Source organism: Apium graveolens, chromosome 5, assembly GCF_009905375.1.
Source record: "Apium graveolens cultivar Ventura chromosome 5, ASM990537v1, whole genome shotgun sequence".
Lineage (NCBI taxonomy): Eukaryota > Viridiplantae > Streptophyta > Magnoliopsida > Apiales > Apiaceae > Apium > Apium graveolens.
The window spans coordinates 249,494,349-249,520,941 of NC_133651.1; the positions used below are offsets into that span (position 1 = coordinate 249,494,349).

Here is a 26,593-nt window from a genome sequence, read left to right on the forward strand (position 1 = left end):
CTATCAAGGTTCCAATCCTGAAGATACATGAATATCCAATATGGAAGGTTAAGATGGCCATATGTCTGGAAGAAACAAATCCTGAATATATGAGCAGGATTTATGATGGTCCTCATAGAACAATAAAGTTAGTTATTGTTGTTGCTGTTCAAGAAGAAAAGATGGTTGATAAGGACAAAAAGGATTATTCTCCTGAAAATCTTTCATCTATTATGAAAGATGCAAAAGTAAGACTTATCTTGCATAGCAGTCTTGATAGTGTTATATCCAATAGGGTTATTGGATGTAAAACAACAAAGGAAATTTGAGATGCTTTAGAAGTAAAGTGTCAAGGTACTAATGCTATCAAGAAAAACAAGAGGACGGTACTTACTTAGGAATATGAGCACTTTGCTCAAGAGACAATGAGTCCTTAACTGAGATCTATGATAGATTTTAAAAGCTGTTGAATGAATTATCTCTTGTCAACAAGGAATATGACTTGGAGGACTCAAACTTGGAGTTTCTACTTGCACTCCTTGAAAATGGGGACTTTAAGGTCACATCAGTCAGGGACAGTTATGAATTGGATGATATATCTCTAAATGAGATCTATGGCATGTTGAAAACTTATGAACTAGAGATGGAGCAAAAAAACAAGAGAAAATGATCAAAGTCTAGACCAATTGCACTTAAAGTTGAAGAGAAGCCAAAGGAGAAAGCTAGGAGAAAAGGTTACTCCAAAGGAAAAGTTATGATTGCAAAGTCTGATAGTGAGTCATCAAACTCTGATGATGATTCAAATAATGACAGTAAATCAGACACTGATAGTGATTATAACAACAATGAAGACATTGAAGAAATGGCTGCTCAATTGGGTAAAAGCTTCAAGAAGATGGTCTATAAGAACTTCAAGAAAGGGAAAAGGTTTTCCAAATAAGGTTCCAGTTCCTCAAACTATGATAAGAGGAATGACAGAAAAAATACTGATTGGAAGGAATCAAAGACTGGAAAACTTGACAAGTCAAAGGAAAGGTGCTATAACTGTGATAGAATTGGACACTTTGCAGTTGACTACAGAAAACCAAAAGCTGAGAAGAAACAAGCTTTGATCATAAAGAAGCAAAACCGGGATGATTCATCATGTTCAGATGATGGAGTTAACTATGCCCTCATGGAAAATGCTGATACTGAGGCTGACACTGTTGATTTAAAGGTACCTCAAACTACACTTACTTTTAATTCTAATGATATCCATGAATTAAGATTGTTTCTTAAATCTGCATGTTAGTTATAGGGATCAAACCTTAGAGAATAATAGAATCAAAAGTAAAAACTCTGAGGTAAAGAAAATGAATGATCACCTAGAAATTGAGTTACTTTCCATGCTAGAAATTCAATAAGAAAGAGATAATGTTGTTTATGTTAAAGAAAAATTGTCAGAAAAGCCTGCTTATCTAGAAAATTAGTTAGTTTGTTAGGCCCGTAATCAACTATAGAGGGGGTGAATACGGTTGATTCAATCAATTCGACAAAGCTTCAACAGAATCAAATAATTTTTATATTAACTGATAAAAGCTATTTAAAAACGCACTCTCTCAAAAGGATGAACAAATATCCTTGAGAGTTTCTAGGTTTTGCGAAAGATATAAAAATGTTCGCAATGCTTTTAAGTTTGTTAACATATGCAGCAGAAGACTTTTTATCAGAGTTTATATTAACATCCTTACTATCAGTATTTATACATGCAGAAATATATTTTACTTTAATTAAAGAGGATTTTAGTTTATAATAATCATAATACAAACTGTGATACTCTTTACATGTATAAAAAGAGTGCCAAACACTACCACAATGAAAACAAGGACTCTGTGGTTTATATCTAAATGTTTTATTCCTAAACTTTGATTTGGAAGGAAGAATATATATCTCTTTATTTTTCCTTCAAGAATGAGCAAGATGATTAGTACTACCACAGTTCAAACAGGCCTTTTTAGGTGCATTGGGAGGAGTTACATAATTACCATTCTTATTAACACCTACCTTGCCATTCCTATTTTTTCTAGGCCTTTTCCTCTTGTCTTTAATGTTTAAATCCTTTAGCTTTTGCTTAAGTTGTTTCTGAGTTATTGAACCAATATTTACTATTTTGTGTGAACTTGTTCACTCTTATCAGTAATTAAGTTTGATCTAGGTGCTGAGGTTGAACCTTGCTCATAGATTGACTTGACAATATTAGCACTTGGATTAAACTTAATGGTCTTTATCTGAACCTTTTTAACTTTGACCTTGATATCAGTATTTACTGGTTCTATTTTCTCAATTTCTTTTTCATTTTCCTTATCATAATTAGAACTAGCAGCATATCCTAATCCTGATCCCCAACAGCCATTCTCTAAAATTTCCTGAGTTGTTTTTCCTGAGTTAGTCCAAAGTTTAATAACCTCTCTTTCCTTAGCTAACTCATTTTCTAGATAAGCATGCTTTCTAACAGTTTTTCTTTAACATAAACAACATTATCTCTTTCTTTTTGAATTTCTAGCATAGAAAGTAACTCAATTTCTAGGTGATCATTCCTTTTCTTTAATTCAGAGGTTTCACTCTTGATTCTATTATTCTCTAAGGTTTGATCCATATAAATAACATGCAGAGTCTTAAGAATCATAATTCATAGATATCATCAGTATCAAAAGCAAGAGTAGTCTGAGGTACCTTTAATTCAGATTGTCAACCTCAGCATTAGCATTTGCCATGAGATCATAATTGACCTCATCATTTGATTCTGATGAATCATCCCAGTTTTTCATCTTTAAGATCAAGGCTTGTTTCTTCCCAGCTCTGGGTTTTCTGCAGTCAGCTGCAAAGTGTCCAATTCCATCACAGTTCTAGCAATTTCCTTTGACTTGTAAGGTTTTCCAGATCTTGATTCCTTCCAATCAGTATTTCTTCTGTTGTTCCTCTTATTAGAGTTTGAGGAACTGGAACCTTTTCTGGAAAATCTTCTCCCTTTCCTGAAGTTCTTGTAAACCATCTTCTTGAAGCCTTTAACCAATAGTACAACCATTTGATCTATGTCTTCATTGTTGTCATGATCACTATCAGTATCTGATTCAATGTCAGTATTTGAGTCATCATCAGAGTTTGATGATTCAGTATCTGACTTTGCAATCATAGCTTTTCCTTTGGAGTAGCTTTTTCTCCTAGCTTTCTCCTTTGGTTTCTCTTCAACTTTGAGTCCTACCGGTCTAGATTTAGTTCCTTTCCTCTTGCTTCTTTACTCCATATCTAGTTCAAGAGTTTTCAGTATTTCATAGATTTCATCTAGAGGTGTGTTACAAAGTTCGTAGTTATCCCTTATTGATGTGACCTTGAAGTCCCACTTTTCAGGGATAGCAAGTAATAACTTCAAGTTTGAGTCCTCCAAATCATACTCCTTATTGACAAGAGATAAGTCATTTAGAAGCTTCTGAAATATGGCATAGAAAGCTTGTAGTTTAAGGGATAGGGAGAGTCAGGAATTATTAGCCTGGATTTAATGACTGAACGAAGTGAATACCTTATTTCAATTATTTTCCCTAGAATCATCAGATCCGACAGCGGCATTGGTTATTCATAAAGGATGGGGTTATGGTCCATTATTCCACGAGTTTTGACAAAGACACTACCTTCCGTGAAAGAGTGGAACAAAGAAGCATTAGCAATCATTCTAATCATTCTATACATGCGCTTCAAAATAAGAGACAAAGGACATTTGTTTGTCCAAGTGAACACATCTCCAACTGTACGAACAGAGCTAAGGCCAGAGTTGAGTAAACAATCTTTAAAAACTTGCATATTCAGGGTACAATGTTCTCTACCCCCACAAATATCATCCATGCTTAAAACAGTAAGCTTCCGTTATAATGATTGTTGTAAACCTTTGTCTAAAACTTCATCAATTGTCATCCCAACTCCTCATCGTTAATAATCGTCACAAATGGCCGTCATCCAAGAACCAGGACTAGCACTGTATAGGGCACGTCCGGAGGGCTCCGGAACTCGTCATTCTTCATCCTACACAATAGTCCGACCTATTTCCTCGAAGATCCGATAAAATATCCAAAATATCCATTACCATTTTACGGCTTAACATGAATGATGATATTAATTTTTATAAACTAAAATCAATAAAAAATAATTAGTTCAAAAAAGTAGCTTATACCAACTTTTAACTTAAACTTATTTTTAACTACAAGTCATTTTCTAATTGACTACACAGAATTTTTTTGAGAGAATTGCCCCCAGACAATTAGATTTTTATTAAACTGACATTTTTTAACCTATAGTTAAAAATCACTTTAACTAGGGCTTAACGCTTTAAGCCACAGCCAAACGGGCTCGTGTTTTAAATAATTACCATAATACAACCAATTAATTTCACTTGATTATCTTGACAAAAAAACTACTTGATTATGAATTTAGGTTGCTAGTATTTACTCCCCTGTTAGCTTCTTACCATGTTTCAATGGCAAAATCCCACGAACCATAATAATCTGCCGAAGATCAAGAAATGCAATCACTAAATTACATAGTTGTAACACACAAGTGTCTGACTAAATTATACACCTATTAATTGCTTCTGTGAGGACTGGAGATGACAGTAAGGACAAAAAGTATATAATAAAAGTTCAGCTACACACTATTTTTCCTAATTATGTGCAACATCTCACAAACACAAAAGATTAAGAAAAAAAACTGCATCACTTGAGCCTTAGATGGCAATTATATCTATCTGCATATACTTTTTCTCTAGCGAAGTACACAGCGTACAGATAGAAAAAAAATCAGAAGAAGAATGCTGTAGGCAAACAACTAGGCACAACCAAAAACTGGTCAGGAGAATTGTATAACTTTACCAACATTTTCAGGCCAAGAAGCTCCGGTCATATAAAGACCTCTCTATCGAATTGATCCCACAGAAATTGACTTGACTTTGCAAACTCCGACTGATGTACTAAAAGGCAGATCTTTGTAGCAGGCTATCAGTTCCTTGCTAGTCTGTAAATCGGGCTGAATGGTTTCCCAGACCTTTTTCTTAGGGTTAAGCACATCATCAGGGTTGCCTTCAAAGCCAGAGAATGTCACTCTTTCCCCAACAGGAGCAGATTGTGGGGGATCGACCAATTCAACCTGAAAAACAAAATCATAGCGCCAATTACAAGTCGCACACTATACAAAATTCCCTCAGGTTCAACGACTAATGCACAGCGTATTAATAATCCGACGCATTATCTTAAAGCACATACCAGCCAAAGGAAGTATTGGAGTGGAACAACAAATTTCAAATTTTGTTCTACTAACACGCGGGAAATAAATAGCTCAAAGAAAAATATATTCCAGCCTTACAAAAAGATTCTCACTAAGTTTTTACATATTCAGGATCCATTTTTTGTTCCAAATATCCAATAATACATTTTTGTAAGAATTGATGTGAAAATATGGAATCAAAATTTATAGATTATGTGTCCTACACAAACAATGTCTAAAAATGGGACTTTTTTTTGAAAAATGTGAAATCAAACTAAATATATGTATCCATAATGAGCAGAGGGAAAATTCCGGGTAAACGATGAAAAAGAAAAGAAATTATTTCTTCCTATTATTGACCATAAACCTTAGACAGGATTCACCTTAGTGTGATCGTCATTCGAAACAGCAAGCACCATAGCATGCGATTTTATACCCCGCATGGTTGCAGGTTTCAAGTTGCAAAGAACACAGACCTTCCGATTCTGGAAAAAAAAAATCATCTCAACCCAGATTCAAATACAAATAGCAGGATTGGATGACAGAGTAAATAATACAGTATATATCAATAAATCAGTTTGATCAGATGAGTAGGACAGGCATGCTGGGGATTATACCTGCATTTCTTCAATAGGAATATACTTGACAAGACCGCTCACGACTGTTCGAGGTTGACCCTCACCCACGTCAATTTCTTCTACGTATAAAGAATCAGCATCAGGATGCTTCTGGACTTTTGTGATGAGGCCAACACGGATATCAAGTCTACTTATGGAAATTTCTTGTTCAGCTGTCACCTTGGGTTTATTTTCAGACGAAGATTTTTTAGATCGTTCTTTTTTTACATTTCCATCTGTTAAAAACAAATAAAAGAAGTCATCAAGGCGTATATATTGAGCATGCGTGGGTCAGGGTGATGCAGTACCAACAATGTTACAAAGGTCTATCCAAATGACTAAGAACACTGCAGCTGAAATAAACGAAAATCTATACTAAATAATTGCACAGTCCATCGAAGAAGATTGTAGATTATTACAAATAGTGCAGGCAATATGAAAAAAAAAAAGAATAATTATAATAAAGATCAAATGAACAGATGATCTACATTTCTTTTTAAAAAATCATGTGACTTTGTCCATCTTTAGAAATGTAACCTGATACTGTCGCCTTTTTTAGTTGTTCAGAGATCTGCTTTGCTTCAGCCTCCGCCTTCACAATCCTATCAGCTTGGCTTCCAGCAAACTTTGTCCTAAAGAACTCCACATCCTTATCTGACTGAACATATATAAACCACCAAACAATAAGAATATCGCCAATTTCGGTCCAAAATCAACCAACTTGACATCTGTGACAAAAAAAACAAAAGCAGAATATGTACCAGTTCCTTGAACAATGGAACAGGTGTCCCAATTTTGTGACCAGCAGGTAAGAACTCCCATGGTCTTTTAGACCTGTCAATGTCCCCATGTTCATCTATAAGTGAAATTTGTGCATCAGGAAGCATGTTGAGCTGTTTAAGTACCTGGCAGTGAAAACAAATAACATTACCTCATGGACAAACTGTATCACTTTCAAGAAATATAATGCATAGGTTTATATTTTATACCACCAGTTATACCTCAACAGAAAAAGATGGCATAAAAGGTTCCAACAGGCAAGCAAGCAGATAGACCAGTCCGGCGGCAGTTTTCATAACTATAGAACAGGAAGCCTTGTCTTCCTTGTAAAGCTTCCAGAACTGAGTTTCCTGCATAAAATTTAGATGAAACACGATTTTCAGCAGCTACTAATGGACAGCCTTATGGCCGGTCTCATGACTAGTATTATGACAGAGTCCCCCTAATGGAAAAAGTTAGATGCTATGTGATTGTGGTTAATCATGTTTATCTTAAAATAACAGAGTGCTCTAGATTTATATATTTATCTCTTACTTGAAGGTATGCATTTCCCTCACCAGAAATGCTCATTGCAAGCTTTAACCCCTGCTTTAGCTTAACCTGAGTCAAATTAGAAATATACATGTCATGAAGAAAGAGCAACCGACAAGGTGTATCTTCGAAAGACGCAACAGAGCAGGGGTATTAAAAACCTTCTCCATAGCTTCAATATATTGTTCCACAAAGTTACCAACTTTGTCACCCAATTTTTTTGCAAGAAGGTGAGATTCCGCACCTGGTGCATCAGGGATGATGAAGCCATATCCTGAAGCTATCGATGCAAATTGTCCATCAAAATTACAAAATGTTATTGGAGATGCAATAACTTAAATACAAATAAAAAGAAAGTATTAGCCCATCATATATGATTATTCCTAGTTAGTATCTAACTGACTTCAGTTCAGTTATTATAAAACTATCCGGACACTATTTGATGCAGGACAAACCATAAAGAAGAGGAAGAAGCCCAAAGAAACTATTTGGGAACAATAATATAGGCTTTGGAGGCCCAACAAGTAGAAATTCTATATTTTCAGAATCATATTTTATTAAGGGAGGTATTAGATAGGTATTAGGTTAGCTATTTTGCAACGGGAAGATTTTGAGTATTGATATTGATTACATAAATTGTGTTATTTGTTCTCGTCGTCTGTGAAATCATCCTCGAAACCCTAATTTACTCCCCATCCCCCATCACTACTGCATTCGTGAACCGCCTCGCTGTTATTATCATGTATTCCAACAAACAAGTAAAAGAAAAAATACTCAAAATCTTTATGATAATAGAATAGTTTTTGGGTGCATAAATAGACGGAGTTTACATGACAATACATAATGAATCAAGTATTTAAACAACGGTCAAGGATGTGACGGGACTCAAGCAAGTAAATACATAACACGTCAACTCTAACATTATATTTTTATTCATTTTTCTGTAAATACTGTACCAATTATACTGATGTAGGAAAGAAGAAAAGGACTTGGCCTCTGTAACAGTCCATTATCTTTAACTGCTTGTTTTCGAAATTTTAGCTCCCAGAAAGCAGATGACTAACCATGATCTTTGGCAATAAAGCTTAAGACACGATTGATGAAATTTCCAAGATTATTTAACAATTCAGTATTTAACTTCGCTTGCAAGTCCGCCCATGTAAATAATGTGTCTGATACCTAATATCAGAAAACCAGTTAAAAATGATTAACTTTCGTGTATATATAATTCTATAGATAAGTACTAAAAAACAAAGGTATCGTCTAATTTTTCTAGATCCTACCTCTGGTCTATTAGTTAGCAAGTAATATCTCCACACTTCTACAGGAATGTTAGTATCTTTGGCATCATTTCCAAAAACTCCTATACCCTTACTCTTTGAGAACTTCCCTGCATATTCATCAAGAACATATCAATCATATTAAAATGTCAAAACAATGGCAAATATATTAATCTGCATAGTCAGATTACTAACCAGCTTCATAGTTCAGGTACTCTGTAACACTAATGGTTTTCATTAGGGTCCAATTTTCACCAGTTCCAAGAAGCGTTGATGGAAACATCACCTGAAGAGATCAAAATAACTAATAGCTCTGAGCAATCTGAAAAGCTTAAAAGGCCGCTGACTGAAAATACATAAAATGATAAGAAAGAAAATGCAAATATAACTCTAAACATGCACAACAAAAAAAAAAAAGAAAATTTCGCATCATCATAGCCAAACATATAAGAAAGTTCTATGGGTTAGCTTTGTTCAGTGGAGTACCCATAAATGATGTACAATATTTATGCATCATTGCAAGTAGATGGATCAATAACAGACTCATAACCATTCTCTACATCTTAACACATGTATGGTCTACATGAACATTTAGCTAATTATACTAATTGAGTGCTCCTTAATTTATTGCATCTATACGTTTGTGTATCATGTCTCTTTGATGTGGTTGGTAATGCAGGACAAGAATAATTAACAAATAGATTAATTCTTTATTTTCGTTCCACGTCAGTTGGTGTTGCCAGATATATTTGAAATCTCCTCCATTTATTGTATTTTCGTGTAAACGTGGTTCTTGAAAGTGGTTGATGTCACCAGGTATATCAATGAAATTAGGTCGATTTCATTTCTGATGATCAGGTAAAGATCATTAGGTTCTATTGGGGATAAACACCTTCACATCAGTACAATAAATGGAAATTAAAGTGCAAGTCGGGATAAGAAAATACTTATAACATTTCATGTCAAAAACTGTCACCATCTTAGCAATTAAATCAAAGATAAAGAACATAATCACGCATGTTGGCACTAATTAACACCAATAAACACTTGCTTCTCCAATTTGGACTAAATTGAATATTTTACTGCCCAGTCAACAAATAACAACTCATCAGACCATCAGTTTAACCTAAAGAGACAAGCTTAACAGTATGATAGATAAGCCTATGTATATTGTATTCCTTTTTTGAGGATCTACAATATCAATTCGGTTCTTCTGGGACTGCACAAAGCTCAATTCTATGTGGAAATTAGAAAAAAAATAGTCATTAGCCAACAGAGGAGCTTTCTAGATATCCAACTAGCACAATTGCAATAGGAGTTTCAGTGTTTCACCATAAATGCTAATTGGGTTATGAAACTTCAGTGCTACGTCATTATACACATTGGCAAGAAATAAAACTAAAGGGTCCGATCTGACTCACATTCTGAACTGGAGAATGATTTCATTGTTCCTAAAAACATTTTGCAGACGAGGTACACAAATTTCTTGCATATTTTGGTTGGTAAACAAAGAAGGTAAAAATAAAGTGAATTTTTGCCAGCTTTAGTAAATACTACTAAATAAAATAACGCCACGCTATGATGATATCATTCCTTTGTCTTACTTTTATTGCAACTTCAACTGAGAGGTGCATGATAAAACTAAACTGATAGTGCACTAAACTTGAAAAAGAGCAACTGAGATGACAAAAGGTTGCGACAAAACCAAGGCAAATTAGATCAACAAAAAACTCAATACAGATCATATGACAAGAAAACAAGAACGCAACTTCTCGAGATACAATCATTTTTTATTGTTCTAGAAGGGTATGTACTCCTTCTGACAAGAAAACAAAAAATGAGCCATCTCGAAATACAGTCATTTTCTAATAGAAATAGAAGCGTAGATAGTAGATACTCCTAATTAACGGTTTAGAAAAAACCCAACAAGAAGAATATACTTACGGTATGAAAAGGCACATTATCCTTGCCCATAAACTGATATAACTCTACATTTTCAGGGTTCTTCCACCACTTCTCCCACTCTGACGTGTAACATGAAGTGATAGAAACATATCCAATTGGAGCATCAAACCATACATAGAATACCTGATTGACAGAAATGTATTATATTATGAGGAATCACAAGAAGTGATAATTTGTCAGGCTAGGAAAGTAAGGATAAAAAAAGTAGTAGTATTAGCAATTAAATAGCCTAGGGCACTTTAGTCCTTTACTTAATAGCTTGAACTAGTAGTAGTACTAAATATACTACTAAGAATTATGTATTTCAGTTTAAGCAATATATGACAAGGAAAGCTATTTCCACCAATCTGCTTCTCTCTCTAAATTATCTGCTCTTTCCCTCTCTATAACAAACTCTTAAAAGACATGATTTCTTCTATAAGAGATTCTCATTTCTCTCTCAATCTCTCTCTGATTTTTTTTTATCTAAACTAGCTTAATCTCTACAGATCTTGGCTGTATTACACTGTTCTATCGCATTACTAGTTCTAAAAATTAGAAAAATCCCAAAAACATTCAAATATTAGAAAATTAAGAACCCTGGTATGACAAATTGATACCAAAGCTTCAGAACTGATCTTCTACTGTGTTAAGCAACTCAATCTGAGCAGAACAACAGACTTGTTCAGAAATCGCAGCTGCAAGTTCAGGGACTTCACACTCCTGATGCATGGGTTCTGAATTTGCAAGAATGGGATGTGATAATAGGAGTACCGTATTTGGCGAAACTAGGTGAAGCGCACTGCAATTAGGAACTCTAACAATTAGGTTTCAGTCAATCTTAATTCCGAATCTTTCTGAAAGTTAGTAGGAAGCTGTAATCAAATCAGTGCTACCATTCCCTTGTGGATTAGACAAATTTTTGCTCCGAATGAAGGAGATATAGAGGTGCAAGCCATTACATATGAAGCTGCTGTGGACAGATTTGGACCCCAGAAGTACTATCTGGTATGAGGGTTATTGCAATATTAAGGAACTAGAATTTAAGTCCGCCATGCTGGGCTCTAAAATTTTATATTTTGATTTAAAAAGATATTGATCATGTTAATTCTAAAAAAGAGTAACCGTATACGTTTTAATTTTTTTCCTCAAATAAATGAGTTGTAAATAAGTTTTTCCTTAATTAGTTGGTTAGTGTACCCACATGTTTTAACATGAATCTTTATAATAAATTTCACTAATTAAATATATCACATGTGCTTTTGTTATTTTGGGAGTATCGAAAATTACTTTGTACATATTTAAGTAAGTAAATGATGCCGTTTAGGCGAGTGTAAGAAAAATGATTTATTACTTAAAATTACTTTAAATTTACATCCTACGGCTTTCAGTTTTTAATATTAATCTCATCTAATAGTTTATATTAACACTTGTGTGTTTTAATTTTAATCTCACTAATTAAATGTCTCCTCTATCACGGAGATCTAAGAACTCAAATCTTTGCAGAGTTACACAGCAATGGAATTGGAGGGCATTCAGGGAATAGGGCAACTTATAAAAGAATGCAAGAGTATTTCTATTGGAAAACACTGTTCAAAATTGCTGGTACCAAGTTGGAAAACACTGTTCAAAATTGCTGTTCAAAATCATTCCATTCACATTCTGATGGTTATACTGAGAGAGTAAATCAATGTTTGGAACAGTATTTGAGAAGTACGACTAGCCAGGTACCAAAGAAATTGGGTTCATAGCTGACTGCTGCAGAATGGTGGTACAATACCACATTCCGTAGTGCTCTAAACTCTACACACTACCAGATTGTTTGTTGTTTATTGAACTAAACCCAAGTATCTTCCTTCAAAAAATACAAGCCACACTAACATCATCTCCATAGCGGAAACTATGTTATCAGACAGAAAACAGCAGTGGTCTATTCTTAGAGATGTCCTGGATGCTGCTCAAGGGAGAAAGAAGACTTATGCAGACATTAATAGTTCAAAAAAAATTGCAGTTGGTGACTCGTGACTGGGTGTATCTTAAGTTGTAGTAGTCCTATAGGCAGGTGACAGTGGCTATTAGAAAGAATCTAAAGCTCTCTGCTAAATTATTTGGTTCCTATAAGGTTTTGGACAGGATTGGAAAGGCTGCTTACAAATTGTTCCAGAGACCTCAGGAGTGCATCCAAAGTTCCATGTTTCTCAGTTAAAGAGGGCTAATGGACAAGCTAAGGTTCATAGGAAGCTACCTCAGGTGACAGAGCAAGGGACATTTGATCACTTAAGAAGTTGGACAGAAAAAGTTTGGTGAAGGATCACATGAAAATGCATCTAAGTGTTAATTCAGTGGAAAGGTTGTAGCATAGATGAAGCCACCTGGAAAGATGAAGACTTGCTACAGATCAACTTCTCAAATTTTCCCTCATCTCCACGAAGACATGGTGATACTTGCAGGAGGGAAGGATGTCAAGTAGTAGTATTAGCAGTTAAATATCCAAGGGCACTAGAGTCCTTTACTTAATAGCTGGAACTAGTAGTATTACTATATATACTACTTGAAATTCTATATCTCAGGTTATGCAATTTATGAAAAGAAAAGCTATTTACACAAATCTACCTCTCTCTAACCTCTCTGTTTTTTCTCTCTCTATAACAAACTCTATAAAAATATGACTCCTACAAGATATTCTCATTTCTCTCTGAATCTCTCTCTGATCTTCATCTAAAATAGCTTAATCTCTACAGATCTTAGCTGTATTTTACTGTTTTATTGTATTTCTAGTTCCACAAATCAGAAAAACCCCAAAAACATTCAACTTTTAGAAAATCAGGAACCCTAGTTCCTGACATGATTGTGCATGCTTTTAAATGACAAGTTCTAGGCAAATTAACTGGATATATATATATGTGTGTGTGTGTGTGTGTGTGTGTGTCATTACAAGAAAAACTCATATCCAACCTTGTCCTTGAATTTTTCATGTGGAACAGGAACACCCCACTTCAAATCCCTAGTTATACACCTTTGCCTTAGACCTTCCTTCAGCCATGCATTTGTTGCTTGAATAGCATTTTGAGTCCATGATCCAGCTACTGACATGCTGTTGATGTACTCCACTAGTTTATCCTTCAGTAAAGGGAGCTCGAGAAACAAGTGATTCGTATCACGTATGTGTGGTGTGTTCTGACAAACCTGTTCAATAAAGTACCATCAAAGAAATAAAAAGTTCGTAGCAACTTTAGCCTCTTGTCTGTAACTATAATTGCTTTACTAGGAAAAAGAGGTTTCCTTTAAGGTATTTAAGTACTTGGAAGTAGTTACCATTAACAGAAACTTGTGTTCATTTTTATGAAAAAATACTTTGTTGATACTGCACTTTCTAACTCTCCAACTTAGAAAAGGGAATAATGAACAGACTAATGGCATGGACTTACCTTGCATTTTGGGTCTACTAATTCAGTAGGATTTAAGAGTTTGCCACATTTTTCGCATTGATCTCCTCGTGCGGAATCATAGTTGCAACCTTGAGTAGGGCAAGTACCTTCTACAAGTCTATCAGCCAAAAACCTTTTGCATGTGTCACAATAAAGCTGCATAAACAGGTAAGAAGTTTGGTATACATTAGTCACACTGAATGGTACAATGTACAAACCATCTTAAACCACCAAACATTAGCAAACCAGTGACATCAACAACAAATAACGTTATACCTGCTGCATTGTGTTTTCTGAAAGCCATTTGTTCTCCATTAGTTTACTGAAAATTGATTGGCAAACCTCAGTCTGCTGTGGGGTTGAAGTGCGTCCAAATTCATCAAATTTTATGTTAAACCATTTATACACCTCCTTATGAATAGCATGATATCTACAAAGCCAAAAGACAACGCGTGTAAGCAACTCCATTGGTGTCTCTTTTCTTGTTTGTTTGCTAACAGCAACTCTTTTTCAAGAAAAAGAGAAAGAAGTTTACAATCGTTTATGTAATATCCTATTACTCGGAGAATAGGTAAATTCCAATATAAAAGGAAAATAATCATAACTGATAACTACTACCAAATATTTATATACTAACATTTTTATATTATAATTATAATATTTAATCAAAGAATAATTTTATTAGTTACAACTATTTTATTATTTAAATGAATAACGAAAACGATATTTATTTCTTTAAACACATGCTCCGCGTCAATTTCCCCACCATTAGAAAAAGCTTGCCCACAGATTTCTATGGAAGTTAAGATCAAAAACCCCCAGCAATGATTAATATTCCAATTTCCAACTGTATAGCATGTGCTTAGAGTACATAAGCATTATCTTTTGCCATTCTGAAGACATTTAAAACATTTGGGACTCAACTATATCATCCTAAACAATAAAATCAATTTGATCTACCACCTCCAATTTTATGAATTTCTTTCTGACAAACAAACTCATCACACTTCATCTTTAAATCAATTTTCTCCTCAAGTACTTTATCTATGTAGAAAAGTTCAGTGTCGATGTTCTTTACCATCTTTATAGGCCTTGAATTCAATTCCATACTTTTCTTTGTCAATAATTCCTTTAAAGCAATAGATCACCAGTTGTGGCATTTTCTCCACTCCAGCACTCGAGTATCTACATAACTTCAATAGTTAGCTTCTGTGTTAGTGATCTTCTATGCTCATACTCCATATGCAATTAAATTATCATACTATCACCACTTCTCATATTATATCTTTTCTTATAATTAAATCTATGTGGTTATCAAAATATAAAACATTATAGTTTGACCTCGTTTTGCAGCACTTGTTATCTCAAAATTAATTGCTTCAGGGGTTTTCGTGATGACATTATATTTTTTTTTTAAAAGATATAAGGAATTTTATGATGACAGGAATGTCCAAGGAGTAAGTATAATATTTAAACTTGAAAGGCTGTTTTGCAATTTTTAGAAAGTCCAAGAGCTGAATTGTAAATTTCTGAAAGGTTAAATTGCTATATTAAGTATAATATATATTAATTTAGGGTATCTCACAGCCATCACACTACACTTAAAGTGTAGTGTAGATACTCGAGTGCTAGAGTGGAGAAGTTGAGTGATCTTAAAGTGTAGTGTAGATCACAGCCATCACACTAGTGTAGTGTAGATACTCCACTCCAGCACTCGAGTATCTACATAACTTTAAGTGCTGGAGCACTCGAGTATTTATATATTAAGTAAAATATATGACTTAATTTAGGGTATCTCACAGCCATCACACTACACTTCAACAGAGAGCTAATATGGTCGCAGGTGGCTGATAGAGGCTGTTGGCAGCTGGGTAGAATGGATTTTAAGGCTAACTATGGCTACCACCGCTGACCTGATTCCCCGGTGTTTCGGTTGGTTGAACGGCTAGAAATTGTCTTACGCTTTCCCCTTTGATGTAGAGCAATGGTGGAAAAAGGGTTAAAACAAGGGGACAATGGCCTACTCCATATAGAATCGGCAATAAATAAATACCAGATTTATTCCAAAGAACTTATATATAATTGAACTTTAAATAACGATCGCAGTTGTACATATATGTATCCTAAATTCTTAATACTTAGAAGACGAGTAAAATCATAAATAAAGAGCATATTAACCCAAACTGGTATCTAGTAACTATTACCTAATATTTATCCAGCAACATATTTTAAAAAAGGATAACTACCTTAGTAACCAATAATTTATCATTTCAATAAAAAAATAATAACTAATGTACACTTGGTTAAGAGGCAATCCACAGCTTACCTGAATGAGCTCCTAAGTGCAAATTTAGACAATCTAGCAAAAATTGTGCTCTAACAATATCCTAGTGGTTCCCTAAAACAGTAGGACATTCATCCCATTACTTATTTTTAAGTAACTTCTACTCATTACCTATTTCACTTTTACGAAACAAAAGTTCATGTCCCTCCTTTTCTCTCTCTTCTTTATACATCTTTTCTCTCTATGTTCAGATATATATTATCAGTATAATTAAAAGGAATGGCTATAGGGATTATTGTTGGAGTTGATATACAAAATCATTTTCCTAAATCGCTAGGACTCTGTATTATATAATATTTATAATATTTATAGGTAACAGACTAGGACATTGTTAGACTTGCTCCAAGTCGATGCTCCATATCATTGTCACAACACACTTTAGAGATTGGAGCTAGTGGCCCACCAGATGCATATCAGTAATAGGCCAATAGCATTTTTAAAGATAGAATTATCAACTACACTCCAATTTTTCTTCATCCCTGGAGCTCTTAGTAATAGCATTCTAAAAGACTAGAATTCCATCATCATCGGCCAATACTCCTAATTTCTCATAATGCAATCCCGCAGCTCGTTAGAACTATAACACCACATAGAGCTAACTCTCTAATTTTAACTGATCTAAAAGAATGCATATAGTAATCAGTCGAAAGGCAATGAGTTGATATATATATGTTCGTGTTTCTAAATTGAAATTATCGAACTACTGAACCTACAACTAAATTGTGTACCAATTAAGGGAGCTTTGTGATAATTAATGGGAATCAATAGTAAATCAACCGATGAACCAACACAATCCACAGATTACTTCACAGATTACTTCACTAAATAGAATTAAAAGGAAAACAAGTAATGCGATAAACCAAACGATCACCATTAGAGAAATAACATACAAATATCCATATACAAAACAATGCACACATACTTGTCACAAATCTCTTTCGGCGTGCAATTTTCTTCCAATGCTTTTGTCTCCGTAGCCGTCCCGTACTCATCCGTTCCGCACACATAAATGGCATTATATCCACGAAGACGACAGTACCTTGCAAACACATCCGCACTCAACACACCTACACAGTTACAATCACATTCACAATTATCAACAACATCATATACTCACATACATATATATAATCACACAACAAAAATAAACATAAATAAATATAGAGATAGTGAATTACATCCGATGATATTGCCGAGATGAGGAACGTTGTTAACATAAGGCAAGGCGCTGGTGATGAGGATGTTACGCTTTCCGGGAATCGGAAGCTTGATCGATTTCCGATCGCCGGCGGCGGCCATTGGAGGTTTAATTAGGGTTTTTGAAAGAGTGCTGTAATAGAATTTTGTTACTGAGAGAGTGAGAGAGGGGTTAATTGAAATTATTAGTGAAGGTGTTTGTAAAAATGGAAGTACTGGGTTTAGTTTTTTTAGAAATTGTTTGTGAATCATCTGAAATTGAGTTCGATTTTACTCAATAGAATGTGTTTTATGTTTAGTTCGAGCGCGACTAATTCATTTACCAAAATTTTGTTCCAGGTCAGGGTCCTTTGATCGGTGACTAGTAGCAGAGTAGTAAGTAGTGAGCGACCAATTTCGGATCCAGAAATGTTATAGTACTATTATTTCTAAATTTTTTTGATGATATCACTCAAACTATGTATATCTGTTATTTTTCTCATAATAATTTGATAAGTTAATGTGCATTATTTACATATTAAAATGTTTTAAATATCCCGTCATCATGTTCCGTCATTTCAAAAAAAAATTGATAATGAATTTGTGATAAATAGCCTGCATTGAAAATATTTTGATTTGAAATTTAGGTAGACTAAATACGAATATATATTATTGATGTATAGTTTATTAATATAAATTAACAAAAAAAAATTTAGTATTATGCAATTATTCACCTATAATATTCACATGGTACTATACTTTATGTTTCAATAGTTTGTAGTTTGTAGTAATTCTATTCTCTAAAATTCAACCAAAAAAATATATATCAAGCAGCTATGCAGGAGATGTAATACTTGATTTAGTATATGGATGGTATAGTATCATCAGGTTTTGTAGATGACAACAGATACAGACATACAGTTGGGTTTGACAACAAATATTGAACACTCTGGGAAAATATTCTACTAATGCAGACAGTTGCCAGTGTAAGAACAGAGACTAGACCAGAATCTCACATGCCCCCAGATCTGGAGAGTTTCCTCAAGGCATTGGCGATATCTTCTGGTGTTGCTCCTGCACTTGTATACATCACCAGCGGGCTTTCTGCTGGAACAATGTCTTCTCTAAGGTAACTAACTGGTGATCTTAGCAAATTCTCGGAACCCTTTTCAACCACCCCTTTCATAATTAAGGTCTTATGTGTCCCTGATATCATTTCCTCAAAGTCCGTATCGCCGGCTTCACCAAGTATCACATACATATTGGCAACATTTAGTCTCCAACGGACAAATAGGTACCTATCAACAAGATTTTTGGAGTCGAACACAATTAGCTCAATAAATATTAAAAGAGGAGAGTCTCCCTAACAAGTTGCCAATCAAGCTCTGTTTGTCGTATGATAAAATCAGCACAGCAGCTAAAGTAAAGTTCAGATTAAGATAAACTTGCATTGAAGTATGTCGATGAAAAACAACTTGATGAAAGAATATAAATGTATCCACAAAAAAGATATTAGATGATCATATAATGCGAAGTAGAAATCTAGAGAACATTTTAAGGACTGAATTTGTGAGACAATTACCTAAGAGCTTGTGCTCGAGATGCAAGGAGAGGAATAACTTGCATTCTTGTTGAATTCCTGCAGTACATCACATGGCAGCGGAGACCACGTATCCTAAGCTTCTGTCTTATATCGTCTACTTTCTTTGCCTGGAAAAAAAAAAAGGAAACGTAAATGTAAATCATCGAATGTATAGTGGTAATTGGTAATTTTATTGTCTATGCAGTATCCATTGTAACTACCTTATTGACATCCTTTATCAAGTATGAAAGACAATGGGAGCTGCTGGCTCCTTCATCTTCCTTGACGGGATTTGAAGATTTGGGAGATTTGGGTTCTTCACCATCAGGTGCATTCATAAGTTTCCAAATTGTTTTCTTGACTCCATCAGAACCCCAGCGATAGTCAATGTGTGATAAGTAATCTGGATCAGGAAACAGTGTTCCATCTTCTTTTGTATATGTTCCAGGGTAATACACCTCGCCACCACTACTACAAATTAGGGCATCAAATTCATTTATTTTAATATTCTCCGATTGCAAGAACTTTGACAGTTCTGATATAGGCATAGCGGTGGATATGGCAAAGCCCGACATTCTTGCTATCTGTGGGTCTAATTTAATGGCCTTAAACATCTGTTGTATTATCTGAATCAATTTCTTCTGTGGATTCCCGTTGCTATCATAGCAATCAATGGCAATAACAATCAACCTACGCCGCCGCCTCAACATGGGATATTTGCTCTGTGCATTGTCAGACACTTTAGGTTCAACTTTAGTATCTTGAGCCTTTGTTTCCGATTTCTTAATCTTGCTTAGGACACGTTTCACTTGATCTTGAACCTCAGGGTCAGCACCAGTTGCTGCCGAATAGTCAACTGACTCATTCAGTGAGGACTTCTCGCCATCAATTGAAAGCCTCAACGACATGTCCACGTCCTTGAGTGAATCATTTAAGGACTCTTCAGCGGCCAATTCGTCGGCTGGTGTGTCAGTTTTCCACATTGGATGTCTCATCCTACATGCTGCCACCTTTGTTAGGTATGTACGGCAGTGTTCCGGCCATGAGTAGAGATGTATATTTTTCCAACCATTTCGTTGGCAATCATGCCATAAGTTTTTCTCTGAAACAAGTTTAAGCAGAGCATCTGCAATGGATTTCTGATCATGAGGATCTACCAGTAAACCGTTGTTCAGTGCCTAAATTAAAGAACACACAATTTGTCAAAACAACCAATTGTTGCTTGTTCAACTACAAAGCATCCAGCAGCACAACAGAAGTGAAGAAATAAGGCACACTAGAAAGAGATTATGTAAAATATCCTATATGGTTATATGCCTTTAATAAATCATATATCAACAACCAAACTATATAGTTTTTTCCAAATACTTCATAATTACCCTGTGGATATCAACGGGGCCACCATTTTTAGTTGCTACCATTGGAAGTCCATGTGCCGCAGCCTACATTCACCAAAAAACAGTATATAAATCTGTGCTAAAATAAGCTAGTCAAGACGGTTTAGAAAGAGAGATGTATAAATGGAATAACCTCTATTAGGGTAAGCCCGAAAGGTTCAACCAATGCTGGATTTATAAAAACTCCCTGCATAAGATTATCTAGCTTTTAAGCAGAAAATCATTAAAGAAAAAAAAATTATATAACATAACATTACATTACAATAAGGAAACCTTTGTTTTAGCAGCAAGACGATAGATATCTGGAACATCACTTTGCTTGTGATGCTTCGGGAAGGCCACTTGCCCATACAAGTCGTACTTATCTATGAGTTTCAATACTGTTGTCAACACATTGGCATTCCCTGTCGACATCTCCTCAATATCATCCCTATTCCCCATAATGAGTGTCTGCACACAAGTGTGTTAGTTTTTATATTGAGCACACATGTTCTTAGACTTGCTTCTGTAGCCAGTAACATATTTAATATGGTGTCTGCTTACTTACAAGATTAGCAAACTCCCTTAATGGGCGACATTCTCCAAAAGCTTTCAAAAGCGTAGTAAGATTCTTTTTCGGATCTGGTCTTGATAAAGCTAATATCATTGGCTTATGGGGATTCGTCAAAAAACGCACCACCTGTAAAGACGAAGAGGCCTATAGTAATAATAGAGACACGTCATAATCAAATAAATCATATACCTACCTCTGCCCATATTGCTGGAACTGCTTTGGGAGAATCCCCGTCGGAATTACTTAATGACATGAGTTCACCATCTACATCAGAGGTCTCCTCTTGTGCCACAACATTGCTGAAGTCCATTCCAGGAGGAATCACCTAAAAAGTAATTGTCCAAGTATTAATTAATTTTATGGTGTTAAAAAAATATATGTTTTAGAATTTGATAGTCCACGTTATATGTAAATCATATATGAAGTAGATGACAATTTATCTATAGACAAGGTCATGAACCCCATCAGAATTCTAATACAAGCTGTTGCTTAAAGAATTAAGAAAAAATATCATAAATAAAAAGATGACCAGTGGTTGTATTTGCACAAAGTTACTTGAAAGCAAAGGACCGATGATCCAAATGATATTATAGAAATGAATGAAACTTAATTAAGTGTGAGAAATTCTTTGCAATCAATATTTGTTCTTTAAGTGTTAAAGAATTTAGAAATGTTGTATATTGTGATGTGCTTTATTAAGAATTTAATAATTTGGACAAAAGCATCAACAGGTCTCCACATCAAACATAAAGCTAATGAATGCTAAAGTGAATTTTAGTAAAATAAAAGTCCTGGGTCAGTATGATCTCCTAATATATATACTCAACCACCTAGTATCCTACTTCCTGTCTCCTGCCTCTATCTATTATATGGTTTTGAAAACAAAATTAGTAGAGCTGTAGAAGCATCTCACCGACATTCGTGGCATATATCGCCCATGACAATTAACATTCCTCCTACCACGAGCACGCAGAACTCTCTCAAGCTTCACATCATAACCATCATATAATCCCCATTGTTCTTCAATCTCCTGCTTCGTACTTGTAATGACAAGTTCTGCAGCATCAAGTGAGAGCTCTTCGCCTTCTATTCTCCTCCAAATTTTATATGTTGAATTGATATCCTCTTTTGATTGCCTTCCTTGCTTGAGAAGCTGTTCCAACTTGTTCCTACCTAGAGAGTGTCCGGTCAGAACCATTGGGACATTTAAAGCACCAGAAAGGAGAGCAGCACTATCCCCTGCATCCGCATAATGCCCATGTATTACATATGGCCAAACAGGCTGGCCATCACCAATTTGTTCACCCAAAACTTTAGACATGTTCAGAATGTGAGCCAGAGCACCATCCACAAATTCCTGAATATGAGGCCACAATACTTCTTTTCGAAGGTATCGGTCACGAGGACCAAAGGGTATTCTTATAATATAGGCACCGCTGCTTTCTCCAACATCCACACCATCAACATCTTCAGGACCCACAGTAAGCATCTCTGTGGGCTCACCATAGCTCCAATCAACCTCCGGTGATGCTACTTGGCGAGTGAACAGATCCACTCTATACACTCCTGGCATTTTGGCAAGTGCCCGAGCAAGCTCTACCACATACTTGACCTGGGATATTGACAATAATGGCGACATCAGTAAGATGTGAAACATATTACATCTGTTAGGAAAGGATGTTCTAATATTTAAAGAAAACTTATGTCTACCTGGCCACCAGTATCAGAGTCGCGACCTAGTTCCATGTTTTCTCCACGAACTAAACCATGCAAGCTTTTCAAGAAAATAATATATAGTTACAAATACATGCTTGTGCATTTTTCCACACAACTTCAAGCTACTTTCCCAAAGTAAAATAAACTACACAGTGCCCCAAGGGATAGTAACACGAATGACAAGTATGTGATTATCCGGGTTTTAGTGGTGCACTACATTGACACACTACACCTACTGAATAATGATTCGTCCTCCCTACTAAAACTACTAAATATGAGGTTAGTAAAAAGACATCGTAAAGGAGGAAAACTAATGTATGTGTCTGTGTGCGAATATTGAAACATGAGTTTGAGTGGTGGCATTATATCAGAATTTTACCTGATCAGAACAATATAAAGTTTCTTCTCTTTCTTAGCATCAGACCACACTTCCAGATGAGAATAATTTCGTTGGAATGACTTTCTAGGGCTCTCAATGGTTACCGACTCTCCTAGAACAGCTCCTTTCTCTCCTTCTGATAAATCTTCAGACATGTCTTCCGTAACATCTCTTCTCCCTTGTTCCCGCTCCCACCTCCGATGTGCCCTCCTTTGGTGATCCTCCCATTCCAACTGCGATGCATTAAATTTGGCAACATGTTTTATGCACAGTGTAAAATATATAAAACATCTAAATAAAGAGTAGTAGCTTTATGTTAAAGCACTAAATAGTATATATTCTAATGTGACTTGATAAATACTTAACAAAGATATTCGTTATATAATTGAGACATTAATGATACATGCAATTAGAGGCAAAAGTCAGACCCGTTAGACCATTGCAGGACATAGTGTACAACAAAGTATTTTTGGCTTTCGTGGTATATATGCAATTTTTGGTAACATGGTTCATGTCTGACATGCTGTTGTGAAACATGTCTGGCAATGGTCTAACGGTTCTAAAATTAAATTGGTGTACACCGATTTTGAATTCTTAACACGTTTACATATTCTAAGACAAGGAGCACCATGTACTCGGAGTAAAAGTCGTAAACTGTCCAAATGTATTCTAGAGTTCTCCTGGAAGTGTGTCTTTTTTGGGGGGTCTTTCTCAAACACCCACTCTACTACTATTATAAGATTATAGGTATGCATATATCTTACACTAGAGATCCTACTTTAGGAGCGACAGGAGATCATAGGTATGCTTACATCTTACACTCTCAGAGTTTCACTTGTGCAACAACATCTACTAGAATCCTAGAAGACACTCATTTCTCCTTATTTTGCTCTACATTTCTGAAGTTTCCATTCTTCTTTCTTATTCCCAAAATCCTGATCATTCTCACCCTAACTATAAATGTTATACCCTATTTTTTTCTAAATTGCGAGATACTTGTTTGCTAAATAATAAAAACTCCCCCCCCCCAAAAAAAAAATTCTGGTTCACAGCCACCACACAAAATGACGTAGCCACGTAAACAACGGAGACAAAACTCTCAAGCATCCACCAAAAATTACAAAAACTAATAAGAAAAGACAATATTCGAAGGTCAATCGAGATGAGACACGTAAAAGTTGGATAGGATGAAAAGACCTGTTTCTTTTTGCGGGTGAGATGCCAAATGCGCCAACACATATTCTCAAGTCGGGAGGTTCTTTCTTTGGTGTTACGTGTAGCAACAACCTTGATCCATGTACGATGAAGATCAGTTTCATTGACACCAGTCACAACTTCTTCTACAAAATATTTGGTTGGATTAAAATGTACACTTCTCTCTCTCTTGCTCACTTTCACATTCACACCCACCGTTGATGATCCTGTTATTGGCTTTTGATTTTCATCTTTCCCGCTATCCAATATCGCCTCTAAATAACCATTTATCCATTCATTTCCGGCCATCTCTAATCTTTTCTACCCCCTCTAGTCTCGAACATACACCAATTTTTTAATTTCTATCTGTGTTTTCATTTCATTTATGAAATGAGGAGCAATGAAATAAATGCGAGAGAAGAGATATGATCTCTTTAAGTTACTTTTTTATTTTGTTTGGATTTGCTAGTAGGAGATAATGTGGTACGTGACAAATGGCGGTTAGAAAGTGGGACCAGGATCTTGAGTCCTGAACTAGTACGTCAAACAGATGGGTCATGGGAGTGCGAGTGATTACACAGGAAAGTGAATACATACGTACGAATATCACACATCTCAATGTTGACCGCTTCCCAATGCGAGGTGATCGCCTTTTCTTCCCTCATTTGGAGGTGAAAGAATTTGGGACATGCGATATCAAAGAAAATTTGATAAATTTATATTTTAGTGGTGCTCTAATAATTGGGAATTAGAGTTAATCGAATTATGTATTTATTAGAGATAATATATAAATTGGAAATTAATTGCATTTTTAATGTTTTTTTTTTAAAAAATACCCTAAATACTCAATAATATTATATTTTTAAGCTCAACCTTTATTCTATGAGGTGTTTTATATGTACTGTATTCATATATATAAATAATTTAATATTTTTAAAAACCAAATTCAGAATTGGTGAACCGTAAAATATTAAAAACAGTTAATAATTTTTTTTTTTTTTTTTTTTTTCGTAGGTAACCCGCAGCCGCTACCCTTCGGGTGCGCACTGGGCAAACCCTACGGGCTCACGCAATAGCCTGCAAACCACGTGAACCAAGGTAAACCGCATTTAAGCGACAGGCTCTGACTCAGGAGGCATAATCATAAATTCTCCTCCCGTGGGATTCGAACCTGTGACCAAGAGGACAATTTTCCTCTCTTTAACCAACTGAGCCAACCCTTGCGGGCTTTAATAATTAGAGTTCTGTATCTAGAGTTTATAGCCCTAAACCATACCCTCTAGATTCTAGGGTTTAGGGCCTTTTAGGTGCTAGGTTAGGCCATTAACCCTAAATCCTAAATTCAAAACCCCAATTCGGTGTATTTTTTATTAATTTATTTTTTAATATTTTCAAAATCTAAAAGGGGATTGTTGAACCCTAAAATATTTAAAATTGTTAAATTAGGGCCTACTTTTTAATATTTTTGGATTCATTAATTCTCAATTTAAGGTTTAGAAATATTAAAATATTATTATATATGAATAAAATATGAAGAAAATACCCCTTAAAGTAGCGTTTTAAACTTGAAAATATTAAATTATCTAATATTTTGGGTAAAAATATTTAAAAATAAATCAAAAATACATGAAAACATTGATCCATTTAACGTTATCCTTTGGTTTACGAAAAACGGTGTTGTGTTTTTTTATAAAAAATATAAGATGAAAATACGTTTAAGCATTAAAAAATAAAAAATAATAAGAAAACAGAAGGCGCAGTTACGTTTTTGTTAATTAGGAAAAAAGAAGATGAATCCCCGTTTTGAAGTGGACCATCTTTTCCTAAAATAATATTGAGAACCATTATCTCACAAAATAATAATATTTAGGATCATTTTTCAATTAATCGGAGTGAATATTTAAAACTAAAATCGAAAATTAATCAGGGATTTGGAGGTGAAACAAATTAGCGGTACTAACATTTGATATTAACATCAAGAAAATTCGATTAATTTATACCTTACCTCGTTTTATAACCGGGAACTAGAGCTAATCAGTTCAAGTAATAATTAGGGAATAATGGACAATAAATCAGCGAAATTAATTGGAACTAAAATCAGAATTGTTTTTAGTATATTTAAAACATTAGTCTTTTTTATGATAAAATATACAAATTTAAAAAATAATTCACAAAATTCGATGCATTAGAAAATTGAATCAGTCAAATTTTGAAGTCATAATTGAGAATTAATCGGAAATAATTCAAAAAGTTGGAGATTGTTAAAACAATGCAATTATTATTCAAGGCTGATGAAGGAAAAAAAAGGGTTAACATCCAATGAATTACTGATATTTTATCATATTTACGAAAATAACTAAAAGTAAAAGAGAAGTTGGTTTGATAGACATGCACGTAGCACTTAGCA

At 34.8% G+C, this 26,593-nt stretch overlaps 2 protein-coding genes across 2 annotated transcripts; both read right to left on the reverse strand.

Annotated features, from left to right (window-relative positions):
* Positions 1-4,568: 4,568 nt before the first annotated feature.
* Positions 4,569-17,747, reverse strand: LOC141725039 (putative methionine--tRNA ligase). The gene is made up of 17 exons (XM_074527413.1): positions 17,368-17,747; positions 17,112-17,256; positions 14,122-14,275; positions 13,846-14,001; positions 13,373-13,603; positions 10,418-10,561; positions 8,669-8,759; positions 8,477-8,583; positions 8,258-8,372; positions 7,355-7,473; positions 7,197-7,262; positions 6,884-7,012; positions 6,644-6,787; positions 6,420-6,540; positions 5,883-6,118; positions 5,649-5,750; positions 4,569-5,148 (listed from the first exon to the last, which is right to left on the reverse strand). Exons 1-17 carry the CDS (start codon positions 17,636-17,638, stop codon positions 4,918-4,920), a joined length of 2,562 nt encoding a protein of 853 aa, XP_074383514.1. The 5' UTR covers positions 17,639-17,747; the 3' UTR covers positions 4,569-4,917.
* Positions 17,748-18,136: 389 nt separating this feature from the next.
* On the reverse strand, positions 18,137-24,629 carry LOC141725040 (putative sucrose-phosphate synthase 2). Its single transcript, XM_074527414.1, has 12 exons — positions 24,190-24,629; positions 22,993-23,225; positions 22,608-22,671; positions 21,811-22,509; positions 21,091-21,222; positions 20,892-21,023; positions 20,618-20,794; positions 20,478-20,531; positions 20,327-20,389; positions 19,169-20,125; positions 18,948-19,075; positions 18,137-18,663 (listed from the first exon to the last, which is right to left on the reverse strand). The coding sequence occupies exons 1-12, from the start codon at positions 24,493-24,495 to the stop codon at positions 18,378-18,380; spliced, it is 3,231 nt and encodes a 1,076-aa protein (XP_074383515.1). The 5' UTR covers positions 24,496-24,629; the 3' UTR covers positions 18,137-18,377.
* Positions 24,630-26,593: the final 1,964 nt, after the last annotated feature.